Raw genomic sequence first — 18938 nt, 5'->3', positions numbered from 1 at the left:
ACTGATATACGGAGCCATGCCAGGGTCCAGCGTTGTAATCATGCTTTCTACCGAATGTTTTGTTTTATCGAGCACGGATTTCACCATAGGGTTCCCAGCCACACCCTGCACAGAACAAATTCACATGTGAATACACATTCTAAGCAAAAATCACTGTGATGGTGAAACAAACTTTAATTTTCCAATGCACTGCAGACCTATGCTTCTCTAAAGTGTAAAAAAAAATAAGGCTATGCCAACGTCAAATTGCTATGAAATTTCAAAACACTTCCTCTCAACTTCTCTTTATCTCATTGTGGATTGACAGCAACCAACAGACCCCATTTCAAGCAGCACTGACCTTGAAAGTATGTTTATTGTATATAAGCATATGTGTATGCATATATGTTAATTTCATTTCTATGTAAACATATATTTTTACTTCATTTCATTATTAGTTATCTATATAAAAGACTAGGCAAAACTTGTCCATTAGGGTCCCAAATAAAGACTGTAATCAAGTGTTTCTCCAAAGACTCATATTTTGTTCCCTAATAGTAAAAACAATTTATCTTTACTTCCCAGAAAAATTACTTATTACTTTAATATATAATATTTTATATTCTATGAAAGTTTTCTTTTTTCCTACTTCCTATTTGTCTTGTTCCCAAACTCTCACTTTTAAAAAAGTCAGACCTAGTCCTCTGAATTCTTAAAACCACACTAGTAGATAGAAAGAACCAGATCTGAGGAGTTCCTTTCATCTATGCTTCTCCCACAGTCAAATAGACTTAGAGGGAGCAATGCCTCCTGAGATGGCATCTGGTTAACAGGCCATGATTCCACCTGTCTCAACTACCATTAAACTAAGGTGATTCAAAACAAAAATGTCTTCATAACATTGATATTTAAGACTGTCAACTCATCTTTTATGCTGAACATTAGAAGAGTTATTTACAAAATCTGTACAGCTGAACTATTACAACTGGTAATTGACATGCGAACATAGGCTCTTAATAAGAAAAAGAAGTGATAGTTCCTACACAAAGAAAACGTTTAAAAAGCACAAAGTGATAGAAAGAAGCAAGCTTAGAAAAAATGCCATCTTTCTAATACATAAAGCTCAAATGCTGTAAATCAGCTTAACTACCTAACAATCAAAAAATATGTTTAACGTATAATCAAACTGCAACCAAACCCTCAGACTACTGAAGGGAACTTGATTGACAAAGTGACTTTGGAATCATTTAAGAAAGTGGTTAAGAAAAATAAATGGACAATACCAGTACAGAAAAATTTTGAAGAGAAAAACAGAAAACTTATACAATCAAGTGCTGATCTGTCTTTAAGAATGCAAAGACTGCGAACCCACCTTTCTGACTCAACAGATACTCCAATCCCCACCTCAGCACAGAGTAGGCTTTCAATAAATATTAGTATAACAAACAGTTACAATTATTAAAATAGTGTGGTACTGCTGCCAAGGACAGGCAGAGCAGTGGAATAAAATACAGAGCCCACTAACTGACATTATCACACAGAATTTAGTAACTAAGATGAAGGTGACATATCAAATCACTGGGATATGATTTTAGAATACTCGATTAAGTGGTTGGGAAAAAGTAAGTTTGATTTCCACCTCCATAATATATTAATGTATCAGCTATATCAAATGGTATGGTAAAAAAAATACTGCCATAAGAAAATTAAAAGAAATCATAAGAAAACAATTATCAAAATGTAGTAGGTAAAGGTCATTTTTATCATTTAAAAAAACTCATATAAATGACTCCCAAAAATTTAGAAGATTTTGTGTCAATAAAGCATAATAAAGTTGAAATGTATGATAAAAATGGAGAATATGGCAATGTATGACAGCATAAAATAAAATATTAAGAGTTCTTATGAAGTCACTAAAGAAAGTAATCCCAATTCAAAACTGGGCAAAGAATATGAATACAGACTTCACAAAAGAAAAATACAAATGGTCAAAAATCACAGTTAAAAAAAAACTCAAATTCAGTAACAAAGTAATGTAAATTTACACAAGGTATTATTTGCCTATCAAATTAGAAAATACTATATTTCAATTAATAATCACTTCTCGCAAGTGGAAGATCTTACAGCAGGGTGTTCTGTTATAATTTACCTGGAGAGCAATATATATCTGTAGTTTTTAAAATGTTCACACTGACATTTATTAGGAATTAACTCTGATAAAGCAGAGGTACGCAAAGATTTACATACAAGAGGCTCATCATAATTTTATTAATAAGAATTACAACCAGAAAATGCCAATAACAGGTTAGTGAAATAACACATGGGAAATAAATGCAATGAATAACATGTTGGGCAAAGTAGACTGAAGAATATTTTATGGCTGGAAGATGTTCATGATCACTAAATAAAGATAAACGAAAGACACAAAATTGTGTCCACATGTCCCTACTCCACTAGAGATATATCTACCTAGATAGGCACATCCAGAAGACTAAGAGGAACTATAGAAAAAGCATAGTGAAAGTGAAAAGCGCTCAGTCATGTTCGACTCTTTGCAACCCCATAGACTATACAGTCCATGGAATTCTCCAGGCCAGAATACTGGAGTGGGTAGCCTTTCCCTTCTCCAGGGGATCCTTCCCAACCCAGGGATCGAACCCAGGTCTCCCGCATGGCAGGTGGAATCTTTACCAGCTGAGCCACAAGGGAAGCCCAAGAATACTGGAGTGGGTAGCCTATCCCTCCTCTAGTAGACCTTCTGGACCAAGGAATCAAACCGGGGTCTCCTGCATGGCAGGCGGATTCTTTACCCACTGAGCTATGAGGGAAGCCTAGAAAAAGTGTAATAAGACTAAAAAGATATTTTACAATGATTTTTCCTTATACTATTCTTTTTTATTTTCGAAATTCTCTTAAGTTTTATAATTAAAAACTTACACACGGTTTTTAAAGTAAATACCCCTTACCTTAATAAAACCCCAGAGTCCACCAGCTGAAGCTTCATCCTGACCTCTACCAATTCTAGGGTCTTCCTGCTCCTCTGGGAAAGTGATGGCTGATGTGGTTCCAGTTCCCTGTGCCACAGATGTCAAACCGGCTTGCTGAGTAATAGGAGTTGGCAAAATACCTAGTTAATGGCAAAAATGTTAACATATGTAATTTATTCCATAAAATATCTCCTATAAAAAAGATGCTACAACATATGAAATGAGTAGTTCAAAACAGCTTTAATCATGTTACTATACACTCAGGCATTTCAACACTGAGATATGAATTCAAAGAATCACCTAAATTATACAAACTCCAAAAAAGAAATTTCTTTCCTTCTTCTTAGGCTTATTATCTAGTGCCCTGAAAATGGACAAAAAAATATACCCAAAAGTACTTCATGTTTGCCCAATGTAGCACATGGACGCAAACAGCTACAGCCTGATTCGCCGTAAGGCATAAAAATAGCTGATGTAAGCACTCAAGCTCATTACACAAAATGAAAATAAAAATTAGTAAACATATCCATATACAATATTTTAACTAAAAAAGAAAATCCACATATACATACACATGGGTGTCATACCTGCACTCTGCAAAAATTTTTGTTAAAGTAGATAATCCAAACTGGATTAAAAAAAAAAATCACAACAAAGTTGTTTCTTTTCCTAAAATTAGAGAAACAATAGGAAGAATATGACAGGATGAAGTTTTAATACTGATTTCCAACAACCATCCCAGGGAAGCCAAAGAACAGCCATTTCTAGGTGTTCTTGACCTAGAAAATAAAATAGTCCGACACCACCAACTTACGGTACATACACTTACTTGATTTTGAACTTTTACATGGCTAAATAAAACTACTCCCTGGATTGTTCAGTTCTGATAATTTTTAAGTAAAGCTAAACTCAGACTTCACCTTGGTGTTTCTCTATAACCGCACAAAATGTTAGGACAAAATTTTGTAATTTTGTCTTACATTTCCCTTCCTTCATGGCTCAGCTGGTAAAGAATCTGCCTGCAACGCAGACCTGGACTGGATCCCTGCGTTGGGAAGATTCCCCTGGAGACGGGAAACACTACCCACTTCAGCATTCTGGCCTGGAGAATTCCATGGACTGTACAGTCCATAGGGTCACAGAGTCAGACACAACTGAGCGACTTTTGCTTTCACATACTGACCACGTTCTAAGTTTTATATCATATAAAAATCATATATTAAGTAACATCAATTTTATTTTAATACTTTAAATGAAAATAGAAAGCTCTGAAAATCAAAGGGAATAAAACATTCATGCAGAGTAACAAGAACCCTCCTTTACTGCTGCTAAGAAAGTAAAATGAATGGTGCAGCTGCTTTAGACAATAGTCTGACAGTTGTACTAAAGTCAGCAATTCTGACATGCATCCCAACAGCAGCACTATTTACATGAGCCAAGACACGGAAGCAACCTAAATGTCCATCAACAGATGATTCAATAGATGTGGTATATGTATACACAATGGGATATTACTTAGCCATAAAGAAAGAATGAAATAATGCCATTTGCAGCAACATGGATGAACCTAGAAATTATCATACTAAGTGAAGTAAATTAGACAAAGACAAATATCACGTTATTACTTATATGTGGAATTTAAAAACATGACGCAAATGAACTTATTCACAACACAAACTCACAGACATACTAAAAATTAAAAAATTGATGGTTATCAAAGGCGAAGAGGAGGGGATAAATTAGGAGTTCGGGATTAACAGAAAAACATTACTATATATATATATAACAGATAAATAACAAGAACCTACTGTATAGCACAGGGAACTCTACTCAATATCTTGTAATAACCTATAATGGAAAAGAATCTGAAAAAGAATAGATATAGATATATGTATAACTGAGTAACTATGCTGTATACCTGAAACTAACACAATGTTAAAAGCAACTTTACTTCAATTTATTTAGAAAAAAAAATGAAGCCCTTCAGGAAAAAAAAAAACTCAGCAATTCTGAACCTAGGTACATACTCAAGAGAAATGAAAACATTTCCATGTAAAACTTGCACACCAAGGTTCATAAAATCAGTACTCACCATAGCCACAAAGTGGAAACAACCCAACAGTTTACCAACTGATGAATAAATAAAAACATGGTATATCCATACAATGGAATATAATCCAGTCCTAGAAATGAAGAATGCTCTGACACCTGTTACAACATGGATGAATCTTGAAAACATCACACTAAGTGAAGGTGGCCTGTCACAAAAGACTACATATTAATACAAGTCCATTTATGTGAAATGTCCAAAACAAGCAAATCTACAGAAACAGAAAGTAGATTAGTGGTTCTGAGAACCATGAGGATTGGGAGATGTATGGAGTGACTGCTAACAGGTGTGCAGTTTCTTTGGGGGTGATTAAAAGGTTCTAAAATTGACTGTGGTGATGGCTGCACAACTTGGTAAATATAGTAACAACTATTAAACTGTACACGTAAAAGTGAATTGTATGGGAATTACACCTCGATAAAGCTGTTTAAAAAAAAAAAAACAAAAAAACAGATAATACATTCCCTATAGCCAGCCACCTGTTTCAAAGTGTCAATGAGAGAATACCTGTCACTGGAGGTGCAGAAAACGATGGCATCAGGGGTGTCTGTGGAGCTCTTCCTGCATGTCCCCTCGTAATGTCGTAAGTTGAGCCAACAGAGAATCCCGAAGTGGGAGGACCCGAAGGGGGTGCAGATAAGAGAGTGTTTGGGGCAGAGGTGGAAGGCGGGAAGTGGGATAGAGGAGGATGACTGAAGGCAGCAGCCGTAGGTGGAGAAGCAGGAGGTGGCAGAGAGGTAACGAGCGGAGGAACGGAAGGAACTGGTGAAGATGGCACAAAGGGCAAGGGTGCCGCAGGCTGCACAGGAGGCAGGGACGGCTGCGGGGTGGAGTACACCTGAGGCGGCAGGCTCTGCACAGAGGACGCGCTTGGAGAAGAGAAGGTGCTGGCTGCGGCTAGGAAAGAGGGGAGGGAAAATCACACGTCAGTGACATGCTTTCACTTAGTTTTCAAAGTATCTTATTACCATCTTGGGAAATTTTTAAATTTAACAGACCCTATTCCCAAGAGTTATCTTTAAATACATAATTAACAATACATGAGTATGACTGAGTGCAAATGACTTTCAATTCCCATCAGTAAAAGCAGCAGGTATATAAAATTAAGTTATGGTATTGCACATCTTTGTGTTTCTGTTTGTTTTGTTGTGCTTTTAATAAAACAGACCTGCTTTTCATTTCTGCTAATACAAGCATAAAACCTCACAATTTAGGGCTCAAAAACTTTGGTCAGAAGGTTAATCTCCACGAAGTCACAGAACATTAGACAAAGCTAATGCGCTTTTTAGGATATTTCTGTCATAACAAAGATGATTTCTAGTTAATATGAAAACAAAAAATAAAAATTAAAGCAAAACAAAGATGTTTTCTGCCTTTGGGCTTAAATAAAAAAGGCTATTTACCTTCATCCTGGCAAAGATTACAAAAGTTTTAATATATAGGCACACCTCACGTTATTTTGCTTCATTTTACAAATTGAAGGTTTGCAGCAAACCTTACGTCAAACAAGTCTATCGGTGCTGTTTTACCCGGCAGCATTTGTTCTTTGTGTCTCTGTGTGACATTCTGGTACCACTCAAAATATTTCACATTTCACATTATTATTGTATTTGTTATGGTGATGCATGATCACTGATCTTTGGCACTGCAAAAAGATTACAACTTGCTGAATGCCCAGATGATAGCCAGCATTTTAAAGCAATGCTTTAGCAAAGTATGTAATTGAAGTGGGTACATTTTGAAGTCGGTACATTGTTTTCTTTTTAGACATAGGCATAATCTACTACACACTTAATAGACTACAGTATAGTGCAATCGTAATTTCTATATGCACTAGGAAATAAAAAAAATCATGTGACTTGCTTTACTGCAGTGTTCTGGAACTGAACTCACAGTATCTCTGAGGTATGTCTCTAGGCTTTTGTTAAATGACTCTGAGAAAAGACGACAGTATCCTGACTCTCCTCAAAACCCACTGATGCTAGACAACTGCACATACCTAAAGGAGCCGGGGAGGAGGAGAGCGCAGCAGAAGCCAGGCCCCCAGAATTCGGTGGGGGGGTCCCAGGTGGTGTTGTCTCTATTCCACTTTCTTCCATCATTTTTCAATTTCAGTACAACTGTAAAAATATTAAAATGTAATAAAGATTACACAGTAATAAAAAGTATACTTTTAAACCTTGTATCAGTTCAGTTCAGTCGCTCAGTCGTGTCCAACTCTTTGCGACCCCATGAATCGCAGCACACCAGGCCTCCCTGTCCATCACCAACTCACGGAGTTCACTCAGACTCACGTCCATCGAGTCGGTGATGCCATCCAGCCATCTCATCCTCTGTCATCCCCTTCTCCTCCTGCCCCCAATCCCTCCCAGCATCAGAGTCCTTTCCAATGAGTCAACTCTTCGCATGAGGTGGCCAAAGTACTGGAGTTTCAGCTTTAGCTTGTATAGTTAGCAAATAAAGCATTTAGAGAAGAGCTAACACCTATCCTTCTCAAACTCTTCAAAAAAAAAAAAAAAATTGTAGAGGGAGGAACACCCCCAAACTCATTCTATGAGGCCACCATCACTGATACCAAAACCAAGACATCACACAAAAAGGAAAATTACGGGCCAACATCACTGATGAACATGGACACGAAAATCCTCAACAGAATACTAGCAAACAGAATCCAACCACACATTAAAAGGATCACACACCATGATCAAGTGGGGTTTAATCCCAGGGATGGAAGAATTCTTCAATATATGCAAATCAATCAATGTGACACACAATATTAACAAATGGAAGGGCTAAATCATAGGAAAATCTCAATAGATGCAGAAAAAGCTTCCAACAAATTTCAATACCCATTTATTACAAAAACGCTTCAGAAAACAGGCACAGAGCAAACCTACCTTAACACAGTAAATGCCATATATGACAAATCCACAGCAAACATTATTCTCAACAGTGAAAAACTGAAAGCATTTTCTCTAAACAAGACAAGGGTGCCCACTCTGGCCAATATTATTCAACATAGTTCGTTCTAGATGTCCTAGCCACAGAAATCAGAGAAGAGAAAGAAATAAAAGGAATACAAATTGGAAAAGAAGAAATAAAACTCACTGTGGATGACATGGTAGTGTACATGGAAAATCCTAAAGATGCCACCAGAAAACTACCAGAGCTAACCAATGAAGTTGCAGGGTACAAAATCAATACACAGAAATCTCCTGCATTTCCACTCACTAACAATGGAAGATCAGAAAGAGAAATTAAGAAAACAATCCCATTTACCATTGTAACAAAAAGAATAAAACACCTAGGAATAAACCTACCTGCAGAGACAGAAGACCTGTATGCAGAAAACTATAAGACCCTGATGAAAGAAATCAAAGACAACGCAAACAGACGCAGAGCTATACTAAGTTCTTCGTCTGAATAATCAATATTGTGAAAATGATCACATTATCCAAAGCAATCTACAGATTCAGTGCAATCCCTCTTAAACTACCAATGCCATTTTTCACAGAACTAGAACAAAAAATTTTTACAATTTGTATGAAAACACAAAAGACCCCGAACAGCCAAAGCAATCTTGAGAAAGAGTGAGCTAGAGTAATCAGGCTCCCTGACTTCAGACTGTACTCCAAAGCTGCACTAATCAAGACAATACAGTACTGGCACAAAAACAGAAATACAGTTCAATGTCTACAGATAACCTGAAGCACCAATGGGCACCTAATCTTCGACAAAGGAGGCAGGACGATACAATGGAGAAAAACAGCCCCTTCAGTAAGGGTGCTGGGAAAACTGGACAGCTACATGTAAAAGAATGAAGTTAGAACATTTCCTAACACCATCAAAAAATAAACTCAAAATAGATTAAAAATCTAAATCCAAGTCTAGACACTATAAAATTCTTAAGAGGAAACATTCTGACATAAAATGCAGCTGGATCCTTTCTGACCCACCTCCTAAAAAAAAATAAAACCAAAAATAAACAAATGGGTCTTAATAAAACTTAGAAAGCTTTTACAAAGCAGGAAACCATAAACAAGATGAGAAGACATTCCTTAGAATGGGAGAAAGTACTTGCAAATGAAACAACGGACAAGGGATTAATCTCCAAAATATACAAGCAAATCATGTAGATCAATATCAAAAAAATTAACAGCCCAATCAAAAAATGGATGGAATACCTAAATAGTCACTTCTTCAAAGAAGACACACAAATGTCTAATAAACACATAAAAAAGTGCTCAACATCATTTATTACTAGAGAAATGCAAATCAATACAATGAGATATTACCTCACAACTGGTCAGAACGGCCATCATCAAAAAATCTACAAACAATAAATGCTGGAGAGGGTGTGAAGAAAAGGGAACCTTCGTACACTATGAGACTGTAAATTGACAGAGCTTCTAGCAGAACCGTATAGAGGGTCCTTAGAAAACTAAAACTAGAACTAACATATGATCCAGCAATCCCACCATTTGGGCACATACTCTTGAGAAAACCGTAATTCAAAATACACACGCACCCCAATGCTCACTGCAGCACCATTTACAACAGCCAGGACATGGAAGCAACCGAGATAGCCATCAACAGATGAATAGATAAAGAAGATGTAGGGGTACATACACACAATGGAATATTACTCAGTCATAAAAAGGAACAAAACGGGGTACTCTTTCTAGCCCTTCTGATGCCTATGTCAGAAGCTTTCTCTATCTCCTTTATACTTTAATAAAACTTTATTACACACACACAAAAAAAAAGGAACAAAACTGGGTCGGGGATAGACCCAAGTCTGTCATACAGAGTAAAGTCAGTTAGAAAGAGAAAAATATCCTGAATTAACACATATGTATGAAATCTAGAAAGATGGTACAGGCGAGTCTGTTTGCAGGGTAGGAACAGGGATGCAGACACAGAGAAGAGACATGTGGGCATGGTGGTGGGGTGGGAAGAGGGCAAGGGGGAGATAAGCTGCAGAGCAGGACTGACTATACACACTTCCACATGTAGGACAGATAGGGAGGGGAGAGTGTAACACAGGGAACTCAGCTCAGGGCCCTGTGATGACCTACAGGGGAGGGCCTGGGGTGGGAAGGAGGTTTAAGGGGGAGGGGATATATGTATTCATAGAGCTGATCCACTTTGTTGTACAGCAGAAACTAACACAACATTGTAAAGCAACTACATGCCAATAAAATAAAAATTACATAGCTCAAATGTAAATAAATAACCAACAGAGAGATGTCTGTTTTTACTGTATACAATGCCACTTATTTCCAGGTGAAGGATTTGTCAAAATTTCTAAAAAAGTAGTCTGTGAGACTATTTAATGCACAAACAATCTGAGACATTTTCATACACCTACTTCATAATTGAGAAATAATTTTATGTTAGCTATGTAATTACCCAATATATTTCAAATAGTAAATTACTAATTTAATTTCTGCCACAGGAATGCATGTTAGATTTATATCTAGATTCCAGTCACTATTACTTCAAAAATATGTAAAGTATTTTTGAAACACTTCCTCCCTCCTCACTAAGCAGTGTACATGGGCTACTCCTGTTAACAGGCTACTCCATTTCCCAGGTGGCTCAGAGAAAAGAATCTACATGCCGATGCAGAAGATGTGGGTTCGATCCCTGGGTTGGGAAGATCCCCTAGAGAAGGAATAGGCAACCCACTCCAGTATTCTTCCCTAGTCCCAGTTTTTCTTTGTTTACATTCTAAAAAGTACCCCCATAATGGTCAACCCACCTGCCAAGCCAAGAGAAACAGGTTTGATCTCTGGGTCAGGAAGATCTCCTAGAGAAGGAATAGGCAACCCACTCCAATATTCTTGTCTAGGAAATCCCATGGACAGGAGAGCCTGGCAGGCTAGTCTACCGGGTTGCAAGTCAGACATGACAGCAACTAAACAACATAATGGCTAAATGATTAGGTCTCAGCTTTTAGAAAAGTCAGGTTTTAGCAAAAGTGCCACGAGCATTTTTCCTAACAGACAAAAATGGATTACAAAATGTTAGAAAATTTCCTTAAAAATTACAAACTTTCAAGCCTGCTTCAAGTATAAAATCAGAACTTCTAAATACATCAAATACATTTTTGAAGTTTTTATTCATTTTACCAATATTCAGCGAAGGTCAACCACTTGCCAAGCACTACACTGGTGCCTCTGGAAATAAGAGGGTAAGCAAAAGCAAACAGGATACTTACAGTCCAGCCCCGGAGACAATCAATAATACCAACATACAGTGAACTGCAGCCTGAATGATGTGCTCTGAGGGCAAGAACAATTCTGTTTGCTAGAAAATGATTTTGACTTGGGGGTCAGAAAGGGATGATCAGGATTTAATTAGGAAAGGGAAAGAAGACAAGGAGGGTACATGCCAGGAAAAGTGACTATATAGAGTCAGAAAGGAACAGGAATGAGGATCACAGACCTGATGGGAGCCCAGACTGTACTGAGATTTACAAGCCATGTTAAAGAGTGGAATCTTCTAAGAGAAAGTCACTGTGGGGGCATTCAAACTAGGGATGATGTATTTGTCTTTTAACTTCTTTGAAGGAATTTCCGGCTCACGGAAGATGCCAATATAGAGCAGAGTTCATCAGTGCCCTAACCCAGCTCCTTCCAGTGACAGCATCCTACATAACTAGGGTTCAACCATAAAGTCTAGGAAATTAACTCTGGCACAATACAAGTAACTGAAGAATAAACCTTCTTTGGATTTCACCTGCTTTTATTTACATGTGTGAGTCTGTACGCAGTTCTATGACATTTCATCATATGCACTGACTCAGGGAGCCACCACCACAATCAGGACACAGAACTGTTCCATCTCCCCAAACAAACTCCCACATGCTGTTCCTTGGTTACACCCTCTCATCCGCCATACACCCTGACAAACAACTGTTCTCTATTTTCTCATTTCATGAATGTTACAAAAATAAAACCATACTGCATATAGCCTTCTGAAATTGGCTTTTTTCATGCAAAAGAGTGCTCTCAAGATCCATCCAAGCCGTTCGATGGATCGGCGGTTGGTTCTTTTTCATTGCTGAAAACTATGCCATTTTATAGATGTACCACTGTTTGATTATCCATTTATTTGCTGAAGGACATTTAGGCTGCTTTAGGCAATTCATATTTGTGTTTTGAAAACATTCCTCTGACCAAAGAATGCAGACCATGCCATAGGGCATCTACATAGAACAGACACAGGGAGACCCTTAAGAAGGATACAGAAGTATTTCAAATAACATTCTAGACTAGTGATTCTCAAACAGGGAGTGGAGAAGGGTGATTTGCCCCTCAGGGGTCATTTGGCAGTGTCTGAAGCTGGAAAAAGCACAAGGTGGAATCAAGATTACCAGGAGAAATATCAATAACCTCAGATGCAGATGACACCACCCTTAGGGCAGAAAGTGAAGAGGAACTCAAAAGCCTCTTGATGAAAGTGAAAGTGGAGAGTGAAAAAGTTGGCTTAAAGCTCAATATTAGAAAACGAAGATCATGGCATCTGGTCCCATCACTTCATGGCAAATAAATGGGGAAACAGTGGAAACAGTGTCAGACTTTATTTTTGGGGGCTCCAAAATCACTGCGGATGACTGCAGTAATTTCATGACTGCAGTCATGAAATTAAAAGACGCTTACTCCTTGGAAGGAAAGTTATGACCAACCTAGATAGCATATTAAAAAACCAGAGGCATTACTTTGCCAACAAAGGTTCGTCTAGTCAAGGCTATGGTTTTTCCAGTAGTCATGTATGGATGTGAGAGTTGGACTGAAGAAAGCTGAGCGCTGAAGAATTGATGCTTTTGAAGTGTGGTGTTGGAGAAGACTCTTGAGAGTCCCTTGGACTGCAAGGAGATCCAACCAGTCCATTCTAAAGGAGATCAGTCCTGGGTGTTCTTTGGAAGGAATGATGGTAAAGCTGAAACTCCAGTACTTTGGCCACCTCATGCAAAGAGTTGACTCATTGGAAAAGACTCTGATGCTGGGAGGGATTGGGGGCAGGAGGAGAAGGGGACGACAGAGGATGAGGTGGCTAGATGCCATCACCAACTCGATGGACTGAGTTTGAGTGAACTCAGGGAGGTGGTGATGAACAGGGAGGCCTGGCGTGCTACAATTCATGGGGTCGCCAAGAGTCGGACACGTCTGAGCGACTGAACTGAAGACATTTTTGTGGTTCAATGGTTAAGAATTTGCCTTCCAGTGCAGGGGTCGTGGGTTCGAACGCTGGTTGGAGAACTAAGATCACCACATGCAGCAGGGCAACTAAGCGTGCACGCTCCAACTGCTGAGCCCGCACGTTGCAACCAGAGAAACCCATTCACTGAAAAGAACGATCTGGCATGCCGCAGCTAAGACCCAGTGTAGCCAAATAAATATTAAAAAAAACAAAAAAACAATTAGAGAGTATTAGGGGCATCCAGTAGGTAAAAGCTGGGGATACAGCTAAAAATTCTACAATGCACAGGACAGTCCCCACAAGAATTATCTGGCCCCAAACACCAATAATGCCAAGGCTGAAAAACTTTGGTTTAGCCTAAAGTTCTGACAGTGGAGATGGAGAAGAGTGGATAGACTCAGGAGATGTTTAAGTGGTAAGACCCAGCAATAGACTGGATATGGGGTCCAGAAAAGGGAGAGGCGTGACGTGCACACCTGGACAGATGGTGGTGCCATTCAATAAGATAAGGAACACTGGAGGACGTCAAAGTGCTGTCTGATGTTTTGGGAAAGAAGGGATTACAGAGTATTTAATATTGGACATGCCAAGTGCAAACTCCTTGAAACAACCAAGTACAGCTGACTTGTTTTGCAGCTCAGAAACCACATAAATGTGGGCTTCATCAGTTCACTGATAATCTCTAAAGTCATGTGCTGAAAAGAGATAATCTGAGAAGACTAAGTGAAAAAAGAAGACAGCTCAACGAATCCTTAAAAAATAACCAAGGAGGGGGAAAAAAACACCTGCAGAGACCACAAAAACAGGAAAAACACCAGAAGGCAGCGGTGTCCAAAAACCAGAGAAGAGTGTTTCAAGGCAATGGTATCAAATGCTGCTGCTGCTGCTAAGTCGCTTCAGTAGTGTCCAACTCTGTGTGACCCCACAGACGGCAGCCCACCAGGCTCTCCCGTCCCTGGGATTCTCCAGGCAAGAACACTGGAGTGGGTTGCCAGGTCCTTCTCCAATGCAGGAAAGTGAAAAGTGAAAGTGAAATCGCTCAGTCGTGTCTGACTCTTCGCGACCCCATGGACTGCAGCCTACCAGGCTCCTCCATCCATGGGATTTTCCAGGCAAGAGTACTGGAGTGGGGTGCCATTGCCTTCTCTGATCAAATGCTGCAGAGAAGCCAAATAGGATGATATATGAAAAAGTGAACAGATTTCCCAAACTGGAGTTAAAACTTAGTGAGAGCTGTTTCCAAAATGGAGTGAAGATAGCAACCGGTTTCAACTGGACTGAGGTAGGAAGTAAAGCAAATACGTACAACACTTTTAAAAGTTTTGCTGTTGAGTGTAGATGAAAGATCTATGGGCAGGAAGTAGGAAGCAGAGATCCCAACAGGCAAAATCCTTTCATTCAACAACATCTACTTCTGCTTCATTGACTATGTTAAAGCCTTTGACTGTGTGGATGACAGTAAACTGGAAAATTCTTAAAGAGACAGAAATACCAGACCACCTTACCTGCCTCCTTAAAAATCTGTACGTAGGTCAAGAAGCAACAGTTAAAAGAGGATATGGAACAATGGACTGGTTCAAAATTGGGAAAGGAGTACGTCAAGGCTGTATATTGTCACCCTGTTTATTAAACTTATAAGCAGAGTACATCATGTGAAAGGCCCGGGCTGGATGAAGCAGAATTTGGAACTGAGATTGCTGAGAGAAATATCAAAATATCAAAAACCTCAGATGTATAGATGCCCTTCTACCCTAAGGGCAGAAAGTGAAAAGGAACTAAAGAGACTCTCGATGAGGGTGAAAGAGGAGAGTGAAAACGCTGGCTTAAAACTCAACATTCAAAAAACTAAGATCATAGCATCTGGTCCCATCACTTCATGGCAAATAGATGGGGGAAAAGTGAAAACAGTGGCAAATTTTATTTTCTTCAACTCCAAAATCACTGTGGAACAGTGACTGCAGCCATGAAATTAAAAGACATTTGCTCCTTGGAAGAAAAGCTATGATAAACCTAGACAGTGTATTAAAAAACAGAGACATCACTTTGCCAACAAAAGTCCGATAGTCAAAGCTATGATTTTTCCAGTAGTCATGTACGGATGTGAGAGATGGACCATAAAGAAGGCTGAATGCCGAGGAATTGATGCTTTTGAATCATGGTACCAGAGAAGACTCTTGAGAGTCCCTTGGACAGCAAGGAGATCCAAACAGTCAATCCTAAAGGAAGTCAACCCTGAATATCCATTGGAAAGACTGATGCTGAAGCTAAAGCTCCAATACTTTGGCCACCTGATGCAAACAGATGGCTCACTGGAAAAGACCCTGAGGCTAGGAAAGATTGAAGGCAGGAGGAGAAAGGGGTGAGCACAGAGGATGAGATGGATGGATGGCATTACTGATTCAATGGACATAGGTTTGAGCAAGCTCTGGGAGACAGTGAAGGACAGGGAAGCCTGGCATGCTGCAGTCCATGGGGTTGAAAAGAATTAGACATGACTCAGTGACTTAACAACAGATCAAAGGTAGATAATATGGGACAGAACCATCTTCTGGGGACTTTATCACTCCCTAACAAAGCTATCTCTTTTCATCTCATTTTTCCACTGGTTATTCATCTTCCTACTACAAATGCTACCAATCCTCAAAGTGATTTGTGGGAGTCAAATTTAAAGATAAACATTACTGAATGCACTTGCAAACGAACTTGTACAATGAATACAACCCATAAAATGGAATATTGGTCAATTTCTTTCTGTCTTTAAAAGCTAGACTGTTTGAGAACTAGCTTAACAACAATATTGGGTAAATCCTGGATTCATAAACAATGTGCTCAATAGTGTCTGACTCTTTGTGACCCTTGGACTGTAGCCTATCAGGCTCCTCTGTCCACGGAATTCTGCAGGCCAGAATTCTGCAGGCTAGCCATTTCCTCCTCCAGGGGATCTTGCCCACCCAGGGATCAAACCCAAGTCTTCTGTATGAGGATTCTTAACCATGGAGCCACCAGGGACTATAATACCATCTACAAAAGAAAAGTTACTGTGATAAAAGTAACAGGGAAATGTCAGAGTTGGGAGAGGTTCTAATGCTTAGTCTCAACACAAAAAGTATATTAATGTATCAGCATTAAAGGAAAAGTGATGGAAATGGGTTGGAAAACTGGGTCCGTTTCTGGATGCACTCTGCTCTTCCAATTTTCTTGTGCCCTGGATTTTCTCTTAAAGGTGGCTACTTATAAAGATGCAAGAGATGGACTACTGAACCTCTGATAAACATAACCTCTGATAAACATAAAATCTTATTAAAAACGATTACTACTGTTGATGTGCTACCGGTTCAAAAGATGCTCTCTACTACCCTTTAGTGAGCACTTCTGCAGGAAGGTCTGAGTTTTGTCTCTGCATTCCCAGTTCTGATCCCAAAAATAACTTCTATAAATGTTCACTGACCAAATAGGGGCTGTAAAGGAAAAAGACTGGAATGTCAAAATGTGTCATGTTCGAAGAAAGATACATGCTGTCTCTTAAGAACTACTTCCAACGACACTCTTAAACTGGACAAATTCTGCCAATCCAGGACACATGCTATCCCTCAAATTTGCTCGAAGCAGGCCCCAGAAATGAACAAAGAGACAGCAGAGTGCAAAAGCCCTCCTGCGCGGCGCTAGGCATCTATGGGGGAACCCACTGTTAAAGAAGCGACTTTTTAGTGCCCACCCCCATTTGTTGACCCGGGAGTCTCCTAGGAGGGAGCGGCCTCCCCCCAAGCTCTGCCACGTCTCCAGGCGGGCTGGGCCGGGCCAAGGTCGCCTGCCTCCGGTCTCTCCCCTTTGGCCAGCGCGGTGGAAGGTGGAGCCAAATAGCCAGGGGGCGCCGGTGTGGGTCCGGGGAGTGGACCCTAGAACCGGCCAAGACCCCCGGGCCGCACTCTCCGCAAAATCCACAGCGGGAATGCTTGCTTCATGAAGCCTACCGGTACCTGGGCTGAACTCTGGACACTCCAACAGCGGGAGCCTGGACTGTACCAGTGAGGAGCTCTGAGCGACCCTCGCCTCCCGGCCCCGCCGGCCCGCCCACCTCGCAGGCAAGGCGCCCTTGGGCGCTGGTTTGGGCGCCTGAGCCCCATCCCGCCGCCCACATGCACCCGCATTGCTGCCGGAGTAACGCTTACCTGCAGGCTCGAGATAGTGTCTGCGTGGCAATGAAAAGTGGAGGCTAGACAGGCTGGGTGTAAGACTACTGCTGTGAGAAGACGAGCAAGACGCAGGTAAGACCCTGAAGCGCGCGCGCCCGCCTCCAAGATGGCCACCGGAGGCGCCTGTCCCTGAGGCTGCCACGTCCCCGGCGCGCCGCCCCGCCCCGTGCTGAGTCCCGCCCCACGCCCCGCCCCCAGAGCCCTGCCCAGATGCCGCCGCCAGTTAAACCTGCTGGAGCACCTGGGTCCAAAGATCGTGCAACCAGGGCGGGCGCTGCCCACTCCAGAAACACGACTGCCCTCCTTTCCACTACTCAACCTCAGCATGCGAGAATGGAACCCTTGTTATTGGGTGTAGCTCACTTACTCTTACTTACTCACTTACTCCATGGCCGCCCCCAGGGAAGGCGATTACCTCCCCCCAACCCAAGGGCATGCCGCCTCCAGGCAACTTCGCTCCCAAAACAGACTTATCCTTTGTATTTTCAAAGATTTCTAGATAAGAGCGGTTGCTTCCGGAAAGAGAGAGAGCAGGGTGGCAGATACTATACTGATTTTCCCCAAGTTCATGTATTACACATATTTTTTATGGAAAATCGAAAATTATCCACTTTCTTAACCTTATGTGCTGCACTTAAAACAGGTTCTGAAGGTCGGTGCTCAATAATGTACCCTAAATCAATCAATCAATACAGTACAATGGTGGAATATAAAGAATTTGCGATCAGAAATCCTGGTTTGAGTCCCGACTGCCCTAGTGTTGCTTGTGCAGTCATGTTACCTTATACAGATCGCTCATTCTCTTTGAGTCTCCCTATTTCTATCTGTAAGATAAGAATACTTGCCATCTCTAATCAAGCAGGTAAGAGAATCAAAATAAGACACACAAAAGCACTTTTTAAGCTGCTGAGTGTTAAATACATAAACAACTGTTGTTTACCTTATTTTCAAATTATTTCAGGAACTCATCTATAGAATTAGCATTAATATATTTCTCAGACTTGACAGCTAAAAGCATTTTAAAATACCTCACTAAAGAGTTAATACTGTTTAACTGTGCCCTAACTTCAGACAAAATGATTTGCAGCTTCAATGGATTGGTCCCTGAGGTGGTGACTCTTATCTTGTCCCCGGAGAATGTGTGTAGGTGGCTGTCTGGGTTACTCTCCATAGAGTGCTGTTTGGGGTGGTGCTGAAAAGAGTTACCATCTCCCATCCTTTTTGGTCAACACCCTTAATAACTGTAAGAACTGTTGGTTTTTCCATTCAATCAACAAATATTTATTAGTGTCTGCAATGTCCTGAGCATCAGTACTAGAAAGTAGCAATGAACAAGACAGACAAGATCCTTACACTGAGGGAGAGGCAGATCTTCTCAAGGGAGAGGCAGGCTATGAGCAGAAAAATAAAGTGAGTACTGTTTGTGATGGGCACTTTGAGGAAAGTCAATGGGGTAATGTG

At 40.3% G+C, this 18938-nt stretch overlaps 1 protein-coding gene across 1 annotated transcript in view; it reads right to left on the bottom strand.

Moving 5' to 3' along the window:
* Positions 1-17598, bottom strand: part of PRRC1 (proline rich coiled-coil 1) — a 49325-nt gene extending 31727 nt beyond the window's left edge. The window contains exons 1-5 of the mRNA XM_027547018.1: positions 17454-17598; positions 7076-7196; positions 5584-5973; positions 2946-3106; positions 3-105 (exon numbers count right to left, since the gene is read on the bottom strand). Coding sequence (XP_027402819.1) covers positions 3-105; positions 2946-3106; positions 5584-5973; positions 7076-7178 — 757 coding nt within the window. The 5' untranslated portion in view covers positions 7179-7196; positions 17454-17598. The remainder of the gene's footprint in view (positions 1-2; positions 106-2945; positions 3107-5583; positions 5974-7075; positions 7197-17453) is intronic.
* Positions 17599-18938: the final 1340 nt, after the last annotated feature.

This window comes from Bos indicus x Bos taurus, chromosome 7 (genome assembly GCF_003369695.1).
Source record: "Bos indicus x Bos taurus breed Angus x Brahman F1 hybrid chromosome 7, Bos_hybrid_MaternalHap_v2.0, whole genome shotgun sequence".
NCBI lineage: Eukaryota > Metazoa > Chordata > Mammalia > Artiodactyla > Bovidae > Bos > Bos indicus x Bos taurus.
This window is presented reverse-complemented; position numbering and strand designations above follow the sequence as displayed.